General features: G+C 34.3%; 1 protein-coding gene across 5 annotated transcripts in view; it reads left to right on the top strand.

Annotated features, from left to right (window-relative positions):
- RAP1GDS1 (Rap1 GTPase-GDP dissociation stimulator 1) overlaps nt 1-12,850 on the top strand; it is a 140,690-nt gene that overhangs the window by 49,760 nt on the left and 78,080 nt on the right. For 4 of the 5 annotated variants that reach the window (XM_021101742.1, XM_021101741.1, XM_021101740.1 and 1 more), the window contains exons 3-4: nt 2,987-3,109; nt 9,410-9,535. In XM_021101742.1, the coding sequence (XP_020957401.1) occupies nt 2,987-3,109; nt 9,410-9,535 (249 nt within the window). Of the gene's footprint in view, nt 1-2,986; nt 3,168-9,409; nt 9,536-12,850 lie in introns of all 5 variants that reach the window. The other variant, XM_021101744.1, reaches the window with a different exon arrangement.

Below are 12,850 nucleotides of genomic sequence, written 5' to 3'. Positions count from 1 at the left end.
GCACCAGCAGGTGAAGGACAAGAAACCCTGGGACAGTCTGCCCCAGTGTTCAAAGATTCTACACCTTTTGGTAGCAGTGGTCAGAAAAGAAAGGATTTTAACATGGCAAATTGAGTTCATTCCTTTTTTGGCTTTTTGCTAATAATGATAATAGTTAATGGAAATTTGGTGTCAGATTTTCAGGTGGTACCTTAAAAACTTATTTGTGTGTATGTGTGTCCCCAAGAAACAGAATAAAAATGAAAAGGCACATTATATTTTATAAATGGGCTTGCTGAAAAAAAAGCTACTGTGTTTCTGTTCTATCATGTATACTTTACATTGGTAATAATCTGAATTGTGAGAAACTAGTAACAGCATATAAAAGGACAAAATGCATTTACTTGTGCTTAAGTTTTCTGTTGTGAAAAATAACACCAACAGATATCAGGTCACATACATGTTGAATTGTTAGTGCGGTAGAGTCTGAATTTGCTGTTTATGCTCCATGATTAGTATGATTGGTGACTTTGTAGAAGTTTACTTCACCTTTCTGGGCCTCTCTTTCTTCACCTAATAAAAAAGCTTGTTTTAAAATATCTCCAAAATATCCTTTTTATTGCAGTTCATAAAATATAAGAAACTAAAATAGTCTTAGCTGTACTAAAGGATACTAGGTTTATGGTAGGAAAAGGAAATGCATGGATGGAGTTTCAGCATTGAATAATCTTGATTACTTGATCTCTTGTACTAATGTCATAGATACACACACACATACACGTAAATACAGTAGTTGCAAATGAATCTTTTTAAGATAATAAATCCATAGGATTTTTATGATTTTTAGTTTTTACAAATTTACAGTTTTTCATGTAATTTTCTATTACTTCAGCCATTCAACAACATGGTATCAAGAGTATTATGGTTCTTTAACCCCAACTCCTGTATAGTCAGGGGTTGCAGAGGACACTGTTTCTTAACTTTTTTGATCAGAACCTAAGATTAGTAACATATTTTGCATTCAGTGCACATACACGTATAGTTACATACGCATGTGTTTCCCTCAGTGTTTTACCTCACTATGAGCAGAAAATTTTTCTCTGTTCTTTTGTTGTTGTTTCAGATATTGTTACTTCTGTTTCTCACTTAAAGAAATGACTGGTCCTTGTTGACCAAATTGATTTCAGAGTTCTTAAAGGATTGGGACCCACAGTTTGAAAAATGCTGAGCTGGAGTTCCCATCGTGGCTCAGCGGAAACAAATCTATGAGGACACAGGTTTGATCCCTGGCTTCACTCAGTGGGTTAAGGATCCGTGAGCTCTGGTATAAGTCACAGATGCAGCTCAGATCCCATGTGGCTGTGGTGCAGGCCAGTGGCTACAGCTCTGATTTGACCCCTAGCCTGGGAACCTCCATGTGCTGCAGGTGCAGTCCTAAAAAGACAAAAATTTAAATTAAAAATAAATGCTGAGCTAAATAGCATTTACTATAAAGAAATAGATTTTTTGTAGACTTTCTCAAATTATTCTATTAAAAAATAATTTTTTGGAGTTCTTGTCATGGTGCAGTTGTTAACGAATCCGACTAGGAACCATGATGTTGCGGGTTTGATCCCTGGCCTTGCTCAGTGGGTTAAGGATCTGGTGTTGCCATGAGCTGTGGTGTAGGTTGCAGACGTGGCTCGGATCCCATGTTGCTGTGGCTGTGGTGTAGGCTGGCAGCTACAGCTGCAATTCAACCCCTAGCCTGGGAACCTCCATATGCCACTGATGTGGCCCTAGAAAAAGGCGAAAAGACAAAAAAAAAATAATAACAATAATTTTCTTTCTATTGATCACAGCAGCTACCATTTACTTAACAAGAAATCTTTAGAGTTCTCTTATTTGATGTATATCCAAAAGATGTGAAGGATATAGGGGAGCTACACATAGAACAAATTTAAATAGAATATTTCAATGAGGAGTTCCCGTCGTGGCGCAGTGGTTAACGAATCCGACTAGGAACCATGAGGTCGCGGGTTCGGTCCCTGCCCTTGCTCAGTGGGTTAACGATCCGGCGTTGCCGTGAGCTGTGGTGTAGGTTGCAGACGCGGCTCGGATCCCGCGTTGCTGTGGCTCTGGCGTAGGCCGGTGGCTACAGCTCCGATTCAACCCCTAGCCTGGGAACCTCCATATGCCGCGGAAGCGGCCCAAGAGATAGCAACAACAACAACAAAAGACAAAAGACAAAAAAAAAAAAAAAAAAAAAGAATATTTCAATGAGCCTTGTAACTATATTTTTAAACACATGCCATTCTTCTTCATTGTTCAGAGTCAAATGGTAATTTTAATTTTTATTTCTTTGAACTTTTCTTTATTTCCATTATCATTCCAGGTGTTCCTATTTTTTATTTTAATAGGTCATGCTTTTTACATAAAGTGGCTTGGTTTCGTACAAAGATTCTATGTTTGTATTTTAACAAAGATGGAAAGAAAAGGAAAGAAGTAGGGGGCTACCTGTTGATAGATGAAAGATTGTATTAAAAAGTGTTTTGTGGAGTTGCTATCGTGGCGCAGTGGTTAATGAATCCAACTAGGAACCATGAGGTTGCAGGTTCGATCCCTGGCCTTGCTCAGTGGGTTAAGGATCTGGCATTGCTGTGAGCTGTGGTGTGGGTCACAGATGCAGCTCGGATCCTGCGTTGCTGTGGCCCTGGCGTAGGCTGGTGGCTACAGCTCCGATTCGACCCCCTGATCTGGGAACCTCTATGTGCTGCGGGAGCGGCCCTAGAAAAGACCAAAAAAAAAATTGTTTTGTGTAGATAAAACACTCAAGATAAAAGCAGCTTGTAGAACTGATGGTAATTTTATATAAATACAACTTTTAAGATTTATTAGGAACTAATATAATGAGTTACGTTGATAATTTCTATTATGGTGAAAATTCTTTAAGAATCTATTGTAGATGAAGTTGTCAGTGTTAGTGTTGAAGATTTTCACTGCAGCCCTTTGTGTGTCTCTCTTTCAGATACGGAAACAAGTGAAAAAATCCAAGGAAGTGGCATACTTCACCTGTTTTCAAGTCTGTTGATTCCACAGTCTTCCTGCACAGCCAAAGTAGCTAACATCATAGCAGAACTAGCCAAAAATGGTGAGGTTTTCCTCAAGAACTTTTCTGCGGGGATCATCTTCAGTTTTGCACCCTACTTGTATGTTTTATTAATTTATGTTTTAATTTTGTAGATTAGACCTTTTTATTTCTCTTTCTCTTTTCTTTGATTTTTTTTCATGTAATTGTTTGAAATGACTATAGTTATAGTCATTCTCTTCAAACATTTCCCATTGCTGTTCTGTTCCTTCAGAGCAGAATTAAAGGACAGCACTGCTAGTCCCTGCCGTACCTGTATCATTTATTACTTTGGTTACAGTATTCTTGAGCCGCCACTGAATCATTCATCTTTGTTGTCACAGGAGATCTTACATTTTTCAGTGTATACATTAGTTTGTGTTATACCCAGATAAACTCATTATTATTTTTTTTTTCAGTCTGGCCTGTCCTACTGACATTGATACTTGACTGCAACAATGTAATTGGAATACATACTCTGTTTTCTGAACTCACCTTCTTGAGAAATATTTATTTCTTGCATTTCCATACTCTGGAAAGGCAACAGTGACAGCAAACCTTAGATTATATAATGGTTAATCCATCCCATTATATATAGTTTATATCCAGTGAGAGGAGGTTCTTTGGAAGAGATATATTGTAGCAGAAATATATTTGTACATAATTTTAGTCCAGTCAGTTTGAGAAAAACACTGACTTCTTAAAGCAGTTTTTGTATGAGGGAAGGCCATGCTAAATGTAATACCATTAGTATTCCTCACTTTGTCAAAGTTTGATATTATTTTTAGTCCTTTTATTTTAGTAAGTTGCATATATTATACTTTAAAGAAGAAACTTTAAAAATCTGGCCTTAATTTTCCACAATTAATTTCATACATTGTGCAATTGTGAAGAGACGTTGTAAAGTACCTGTATATGCTCTTTTTGGCCCAGGGAAGAAACTTGTTCATATATGTACTACAAAAGAAAATTGCCATGAAATTTTTTCATTGGTTCATAGGTGTTCAAAATGTCTTTCAAGATCCAGTGATGGAGTTCCCATTGTGGCTCAGTGGTAACTAACCCAACTAGTATCCAGGAAGACATGAGTTCGATCCTGGCCTTACTCAGGGTGTCAGGGATCCGGCATTACCTGTGAGCTGTAGTGTAGGTCACAGATGTGGCTGGGATCCTTGTTGCTGTGGCTGTGGCATAGGCTGGCAGCTACAGCTCCGATTCCAACCTTAGCCTGGGAGCTTCCTTATGCCGCAGGTGTGGCTCTAAAAATCCAGGGATGTTCCGTATTGTGAAATCATTGTTTGGTTATTAATGAAGGCTGACCATCTATTGTTTGTATGTATACTGTGCTTTGGATTTGAGCTAGTTATAAATGTTCAGAGATTCCTAGTGGTCTAGGAGTATTTAGTATACTTCAAGCAGATTTGAACTGCTCTGTAAAGATAGGGATTACCTTGGGACAATAAAAAATTCCTGGAAGCTGATCTAGTTTGAAAATGAAATCCCTCCAGACATTGTTAGTTAACCTAAACCAACCACTATCTAATTCTTCTTAAATGCAAAGCATCTTTTGATTTTTAAGACCATGTAGTTTATTTTTAACCTTATTAGAAACACAGTGTAGATTTCCAGAAATCAATTTTTGTCGTAAAAACTTTTTTTCCTAAGAATACACACACTATAACATAGATTCAGAAAGTTTGAATAGCGTGTTTTTTGTAATGGTTTGTCATTTCTGTGTGATCTTACTTAATATCAGTCCTCATAATACTTTGTCACTCATGGTAACTCTGTTACTAGAGGTTTCTTCTAGTAACACATAATGTTCTAAAGACATAATTTGTAGCATTTATACTACAGAGGCTTGTTAAATGACTGTCACTAATCTCTACTGGTTAAAATAAAAGGGATACATTCAAAGGGTTGTTTATTACTTAGTAACCATATTATTTTGTTTTTAAATGACTGGCTCAGAAAGTGGATTAAAGTCTTTTTAAAATATCTTCAATATTTTTTTTTTTTTTTTGTCTTTTTAGAGCCATACCTTTGGCATGTGGAGGTTCCCAGGCTAGGGTCCAATAGGATCCAAGCTGTGTCTATGAGCTACACCACAGCTCACAGCAGTGCCAGATCCTCAGCCCACTGAGCGAGGCCAGGGATCGAACCCACAACCTCATGATTACTAGTTGTGTTCATTAACCACTGAGCTACTTCAGAAATGCAACATGACCTAACAGAGTATATTAAATCGGCTTATTTCTTCTTGTCAGAAACCTGACAATGAGAAAAGATTGTATGAATCATAGAAAAAAAGCATTTGGAAGTTGGTGTGTCACTCTGCTGTTCATGTTATATGACAGTAGAGGGGAAATATTAGTACATACTTGTTAAATTTGGATTAATTATAAAATATATTTAAATTTACCTATATCAAAAAAAAGTCATCTGAAAATTAATGTATCTGACTGTGTGCTAATCCAGAGGATTAGTAAGAAGTTCCATGGACAAGTTTAATGTGGGAGCATGGCTATGACCATATATTGTAGTAAAGGATCTTTGACACCTTTTTAAAAAGGATTCCCCTATTTAACAGATTTAAGACTCATGCAAAGCAAAGGAAAAACAAGCAAAACAGGCTATGAATATTTTTTCCTTTTCAGAATTGTACTGTCAAGGTATCTAATAATAATAGTAGTAATAAAAATAATAATAACAGATTTCTGAAATAAGGTGCTATTACGTGTCTTCATTGCTGATAATTGAAGTTGAAAATGAGTCAAGGCAAACAAAAACTTTACATCCTATTCTATTCTCCTCCTCCTCCTTCTTCTAATTCTTTTTATTATTATTATCTTATTCTTCTATTTCTCCAAAACACTGGTTCCCTATCTTGCACCAGCACATCAGAAACACCTGGATCTCACAAGATGCAAATTCTTGGCCCCTTTCACCAAGACTTACTAAATTTGGAATTGTACAAGTGGGGCCCAGCCATGTAGTGTAACCAGTCAGGTGGTTCTGATGCCTATAAAGCTTCAGAACCAAATCTCAATCAAAGCAATATGGAATCGATAGTTTGGAGCCATATCATGTTTTTTTTTTCCCCTCCCTATCTATATCAGACGGCAAAAGTGTTTATCACACTTTTCCACTTGAATTCTCTTTACAACAAAACAAAGTGTATATTCAGGATGGGCTAGGAAGAACACTACAAGAAACATGGAAGTCTCCTGTTTTGTTTTATAAATTTAATTTTACCCCTTACTCCATAACAGGTATATGTTAATTTAGTATAAAACATATGTATGCCTTGAAAAATCATTGAGTAAAACTGATACTCAAAAAAATGCACCATGTTTTCAGGTAGCTTAAATACACTGTGATACTTCAATGTTGTAAGCTTAACCTCATTTTGTGAGAATCCATTAAGTTATCAGTGCTATCTTTTATTTAAAAAAGGCAATACAAAATATGAATGAAAAATGTCAATTCAACAACCCACATATAAAAGCCACTCATTCTTTTATATTTATGCCTCATAATTTTTCCTCATTCTTCTAAAGAAAAATATAAAAGACTTAGAGTTAATTATAGAGAGGTATTAGAGAAAATTTGAAACTCCGAATATGTATTACTATTTATTTTAAGAAACAAATATACTCCAACCCTCAGTGTTTTTATTTGGCTTATAGAATCTAAAAAGAGTTTTAATAAAATAGATTTAGTTCCTTCACATAGTTGAAAATGAGAAAGTACATATAAATCAGTTTTTGATAAGTAGGTATGTAATAAGAATTTTATGGATCTTCTGAATCTCAGTCTATGTAAGAAGGAAGTTTTATTTTGTGGTTTTCATCACAGTTTGTACTTTATGAGGGTGCTAAATGAATGTGTACTTCAAGTAAGTTTAGGAAAGTAAAAGTAAAAAGAATTAATAGTGGATTTAGGAAGAAATAGAAGTAATCAATCAATAAGCATTAAACAATCAAAGAAAAAAATTACTTTTGTTTTAAGTTCATCACCATTGCTCTATTTAGCAAATCTTCAAACTAGCTCATCTGACAGGCTATTGGCCAGCCGGTATGTAGGCTGAACTTGAGTCAGAGTCCAGCCAGCTGTGATTGAGTAACTTTGTGCCTTTAAAATTATCTAAGGAGGAATGCACTGTTACATATAGAATGGACAGGCAATGAGAGCCTACTGTATAGCACAGGGAACTATCCAATCTCTTGGGATAGAACATGATGGAAGATAGTATGAAAAAAGGAATATATATATGTGACTCGGTCACTATGCTGTACAGCAGAAATTGGCACAATATTGTAAATCAGCTATTTTTTAAAAAAAGCAAATTGGCTGAAAAGCAAAAGGTTTTAGTAGGTGTTTATGTTCTCCAGGGACTGGTGTTGCCTTTGCATTGACTGAAAGCTGAGGAATAGACTAGTTTTGTTTTATCTTTATATTTTTTAAATGAGATATAATTGACATATAACATTGTGTTATGGTATTCTTTATGTGATTTTGAATAAAAAAGTTAATGACAATTTTATTTGATTCTACAATTACCATATAATTATTTACCCTTTATCATTTTAAAAATACCTAAAGCTATGAATTGTAGCACCCGAAGTTTGAAAGATAAATTGGTATCATATAGACAAATAGAACATAAAAGCAAAGAAAAATATTAATTCATTAATATTGCCATTGCCTGAAGAATAGCAACAACAAAACAGTAAAGACATAACAAGTTTCATTTGTGAAAGTAAGGTACAATCAGACCATTTCTGAATTTCTTATTTTAGTAGTCATTGAAATGATCCCACTGTTGGAAATTAGGCATAGGGAGAGGTGAAAAGAATAATGAATCTATCTTTAATTCAATTACTTTGAATTGGTGACATGTTAAGATTTGAAATCTATAAATATTCTGAAGTAATCATTAATTTAAAGAGTAGACAAGTAGGTTGATGTGTCATCTCCTATAGATGGTCATTGAATGCATGGAAATAGATAACATAATTTGCCTTCCCAGTAGGTGATGGGTGGAATAGCTCATACTATTGTGTTAAAATAACAGCAGCAACAGTAAGCTGAAAGGTTAGCTCTAGAAGTGGGAAATACTCCTCATCTTGAAGGTTTAAATTATAGAGAGTTTGCAATAATACAGTGGTAAGCAAGTAAGAGTTATGATAGGAATGCATTTTTTTTATTTAGGTGGAAAGGAATAACCTCTGTGACTGACAGCTGTGTTAGGAGGAAAGGAAGTTGTTTCCGAGGTAACAGCTCGCATAACAGCCCTATATGAAGTGCTATAAGAACTTGAAGATGACGGAAAACAGGGAGGATTGCTTCTGAGGGTTCTTGAGAAACAAACTGCCAAGTGGTCCCCCTGAAACATGAGAGTGAAAAGATAGGGTTTTTTAAAATAACATCAGTTACAGGCTGAGGAATTAGATCTTTGTTGACTAATCATTGAATAGACTATCCTTACAATAAGCCATCATGTCCAAAGTCATGATTCTAATACTGATTCTTAGAGAACTTTCATCAATTAGATATCTTCATCATCTTAAATTTTGTGGTAAAAATTAAATAAAGTGTCTCATGAGACACTGTAAAAAAAAAAAGTTTGATCACAATTGTGACAATATCTTTGGGAATAAAGACGCTGAGATAGTTTACTATAAATCCAAGGGGGAAAAATGAGTTTGAACTATAAGAAAGCTTAACATTTGGTGCTTTAGACCTGTGAGTGCATGGTACACTAGCAGATGCGAGTGATTCATAAAATGAATTTTAATGGAGTAGAAATGAAGATAGGGAGTAGGTCATTCTACCAGGTCTTACCAATTAAAAAAGGACCTATTATTTTTAATGATTAATTTGTACCTTTTAAAATTTTTATTTTTTGCTTTTTAGAAAACATACAGTGAAAAATTATACCACTTGATGGCTTCATTTATATTACTTTAATTTTCAGGTTCATGGAAAGAACATTGCCAGTGTTTCTGTCATTCAGTGTTGCTTCCCAAGCACATCCGGTTATAAGAAGGTGGTGCTGGATTAGGTAGAGTGAAAGTTAATGAAAAATTCTTTTGGTTTATGACAGAGACTGTTAGCAAGAAAAAAATATGACCCCACTCATTTTTGTGTATTTATTTCATGAAGTATTCAGTAGGGCTGTAATGGTACTTGAGAAACATTCTCTTCAGATAGGAAGCCATCTTACGCATGTTAACAGTAGACATTTATTTCATTAAGGGAGGTTATTTGTGTAATTGCAAATCTTTGTATTTCAAAATTAAATATGTCTCTTATTTCCAGAATTTATGCGAATTCCTTGTGTGGATGCTGGATTGATTTCACCACTGGTGCAGCTGCTGAACAGCAAAGACCAGGAAGTGCTGCTGCAAACGGGCAGGGCTCTAGGAAACATATGTTACGATAGCCGTAAGTGTTGAAATAACAGTGATACACTTTTATAAGCTTTTGTTTAAGAATTATGATTTTCGTAATAATTCTACTTGGAGCGTTAGCACTCTCTTATCTCGGCTAAGACACTAACATGGGCCATCGCGACTTAGTTCTGCTTATGTAGCTGAACTGTTGGAAATTTGGGCCATGGTATTCTTTACTTAAGACTTAGCAGAAATTGTTTTTCTCTGCTATCACAAATGGTATTTTCAGAGGAAAGTAAGTCAGTTTCTAAGAATTGGGACTTTTCAGTTTTAGGGGAAAAAAAATCTTTTCAATTAAATTTTACTGAAATACCATCTCTGTATGAGAATGCTTATGAACATATTATTTTTAAGTTTCTAAATCTGTCCAAATACATTTTTGATTACTTGCAATTCAGTAAAACCATTCCTAAAAACCATTATCTTCTCATGAGCTAGATTGGCCTATTGCATCTTGCATTAACTCCATTCCTATTTGTCATAATATCATTATCATCCTCACCAATTTCTGTAATACACTGTTCTTACCAGGCAAAGCGAAGCAAGAACTTGGGTATGGGTATAGATATTACAAAATATTTACATTTTCTACTTTTCCTTCCAACATATATGTAAACAAAATACAGTAAAAATCTTGAGTATATTCAGTTAATTAGGCTGTTCCTGATTTGTCTTAGATTTCTGTTGTCTGAACCCAATACACATTTTTTAACATTCACCTTAAAGTCTCCTAGGAATTTAGTTCTGTTTGTATAACTAAGGTAACTTTTATTATTTATTTTCCCCATGGAGCTTATGTACAAAAGACATAGGTAGCTCTTTTATAATATGCAGTGCTTCAAAAATGATTTGTGTATATAAGCCAGATAGAAAATAAGGTCATAAACATACTAATTTATAATAAAGAAGTAGAAGACCAAAACTACAACTTTCAGTTAATAACTTGTCTAGAGCAGTAGTAGTAGAACTGGCCTCATTTATTCTCCTTTCTGTACTTTTTCTGAAGTAGATATTTTGTCTGAGGCCATGGATGTCTTTTAATATGAATTTTAATTGGAGAATTTCAGTCCCTAGTACTGCTTATAAATTTGATATCTGTGCCTTCATTGCATTCTTACTATGCCAGGGTATTATCTTTGTTTACAAAGTCCAAGTGCTTTATGTTTATAACTTTGCATTTTCATATTTTGAATTTTTATTAAACACCACAGTTTATAATGTTAACTTTCAAGAATGAATGTGTAGTTTTATGATTACTTAATATACATTAAAAAGACCTCTGCAGGGTAATAGGCAGAGATTGATGGCAAGAATTTGGAGAACATTAATCATTACTGTTTTTATTCTTATCCTTCTGTGTTTATTACTAGAATTTAAGGCTATCAAAAGTATTTTTTAATGTTTCTTCAGTTTAGGTATCCTTGAATTATGTATTGTTTGAACATAGGAGTTACTATCTTTTTTGAGGACTTTTTCCCTAGGGTTTCACTAAATATTGGCACAATGGAAGAAATACCCATAGCAATGTGCTGTGTAGTCTTGCTATGGTTTTTAGGGGCACAAAGTATTTTATTTCCTGTGTACTCTAGAGAACGTTGAGGTGAAGGTGATAAATGTCTGGTTAATAGGATTGTAATTTTGATGAATCTGAAGTCTGTTATTATAGTGTTTATCATGTCCATTTACTATGTTCTTATGAGGTATATACATATGCTTTAGGCTATGAAGTTAATTTTTTGTTTCATTTATTTATGAATATTTATAACCACTTTATTTTCATTTAATTCAATGAAAAGTATAAAGTGAAAAAATAAGCATAGTGAATACAGGCTATTTTTTATACCTTTAAACCTTGTTTAAGGAAAATGAAGTTATCTTAAAAATGAATAAATATAATACAATGATAAGAAATGATTTATTACTATAAATCACATGATAAAAAGTGTGCATTGTGCCATGCTGTCTTAAGCATATAATTTCCATATGCTTTATTATCCTTTCATTTGAAATTAAATCTTTGTGAACTTCTCAGTGATTTCTCCAGAATAATTCTGGGGAAAGTGTAGCACTTTTATTTGAATTATACGAATGAAATCAAAATCTATGAATATGATGCTGTATGGTTGATTTTTTTAATTTACTTAAAATGCATTTCTCATTATATTTTATGACAGTTGGAAGTTTGAAAGAACTCAGATATTAGATTTCTCCTTTTAAAAAGTACAGAATAACTTCTATTTTAATTAATTAACCTTCTTCTCTCTTAAAAATGTAATGCTTCAATCTTTTTCCCTTTTTTTAAAAGATTTTTATTTTTTCCATTATAGTTGATTTACAGTATTCTATCAATTTGTATGCTATGGTACAGCAAAGTGACCCAGTCATACATATATATGTATTCTTTTTCCCATATTGTCCTCCATCATGTTCCATCACAAGTGATTAGATATAGTTCCCAGTACTACACAGCAGGATCTCATTGCTTATCCACTCTAGTTGCAATAGTTTGCATCTATTAACCCCAGACTCCCAGTCCATACTGCTTCCTCCCTCTCCCCCTTGGTAACCGCAAGTCTTGTTCTCCAAGTCCATGAGTTTCTTTTCTGTGAAAAGGTTCATTTGTGCTGTGTGGCATTTGTCTTTCTCTTTCTGACTTACTTCCCTTACTATGAGTGTCTAGTTCCATCTATATTGCTGCAAATGGCATTATTTTGTTCTTTTTTATGGCTGAGTAGTATTCCATTGTGTGTATATACCGCATCTTCTTCATCCATTCATCTGTCGATGGACATTTAGGTTGTTTCCATGTCTTGGCTATTGTGATTAGTGCTTCAATGGACATAGGGGTGCATGTGTCTTTTTCAAGGAAAGTTTTGTCTGGATATATGCCCAAGAGTGGGATTGCTGGGTCATATGGTAGTTCTATATTTAGTTTTCTGAGGTACCTCCATACTGTTTTCCATAGTGATTGTAACAATTTACATTCCCACCAACAGTGTAAGAGGGTTCCTTTTTCTCCACACCCTCTCCAGCATTTGTTATTTGTTGACTTGTTAATTAAAGCCATTCTAACAGGTGTGAGGTGGTACCTCATAGTAGTTTTGATTTGCATTTCTCTAATCATTAGTGATGTTGAGCTTTTTTTTCTTGTCCTTTTTGGCTATGTGAATATCTTCTTTGGAGAAATGTCTATTCAGGTCTTCTGCCCAACAGCAAAGGAAACCGTAAAAAATATAAAAAGACAACCTACAGAATGGGAGAAAATAGTTTCAAATGATGCAACTGACAAGGGCTTAATTTCTAAAAT

Source organism: Sus scrofa, chromosome 8 (genome assembly GCF_000003025.6).
Source record: "Sus scrofa isolate TJ Tabasco breed Duroc chromosome 8, Sscrofa11.1, whole genome shotgun sequence".
NCBI classification, from domain to species: domain Eukaryota; kingdom Metazoa; phylum Chordata; class Mammalia; order Artiodactyla; family Suidae; genus Sus; species Sus scrofa.
This window is presented reverse-complemented; position numbering and strand designations above follow the sequence as displayed.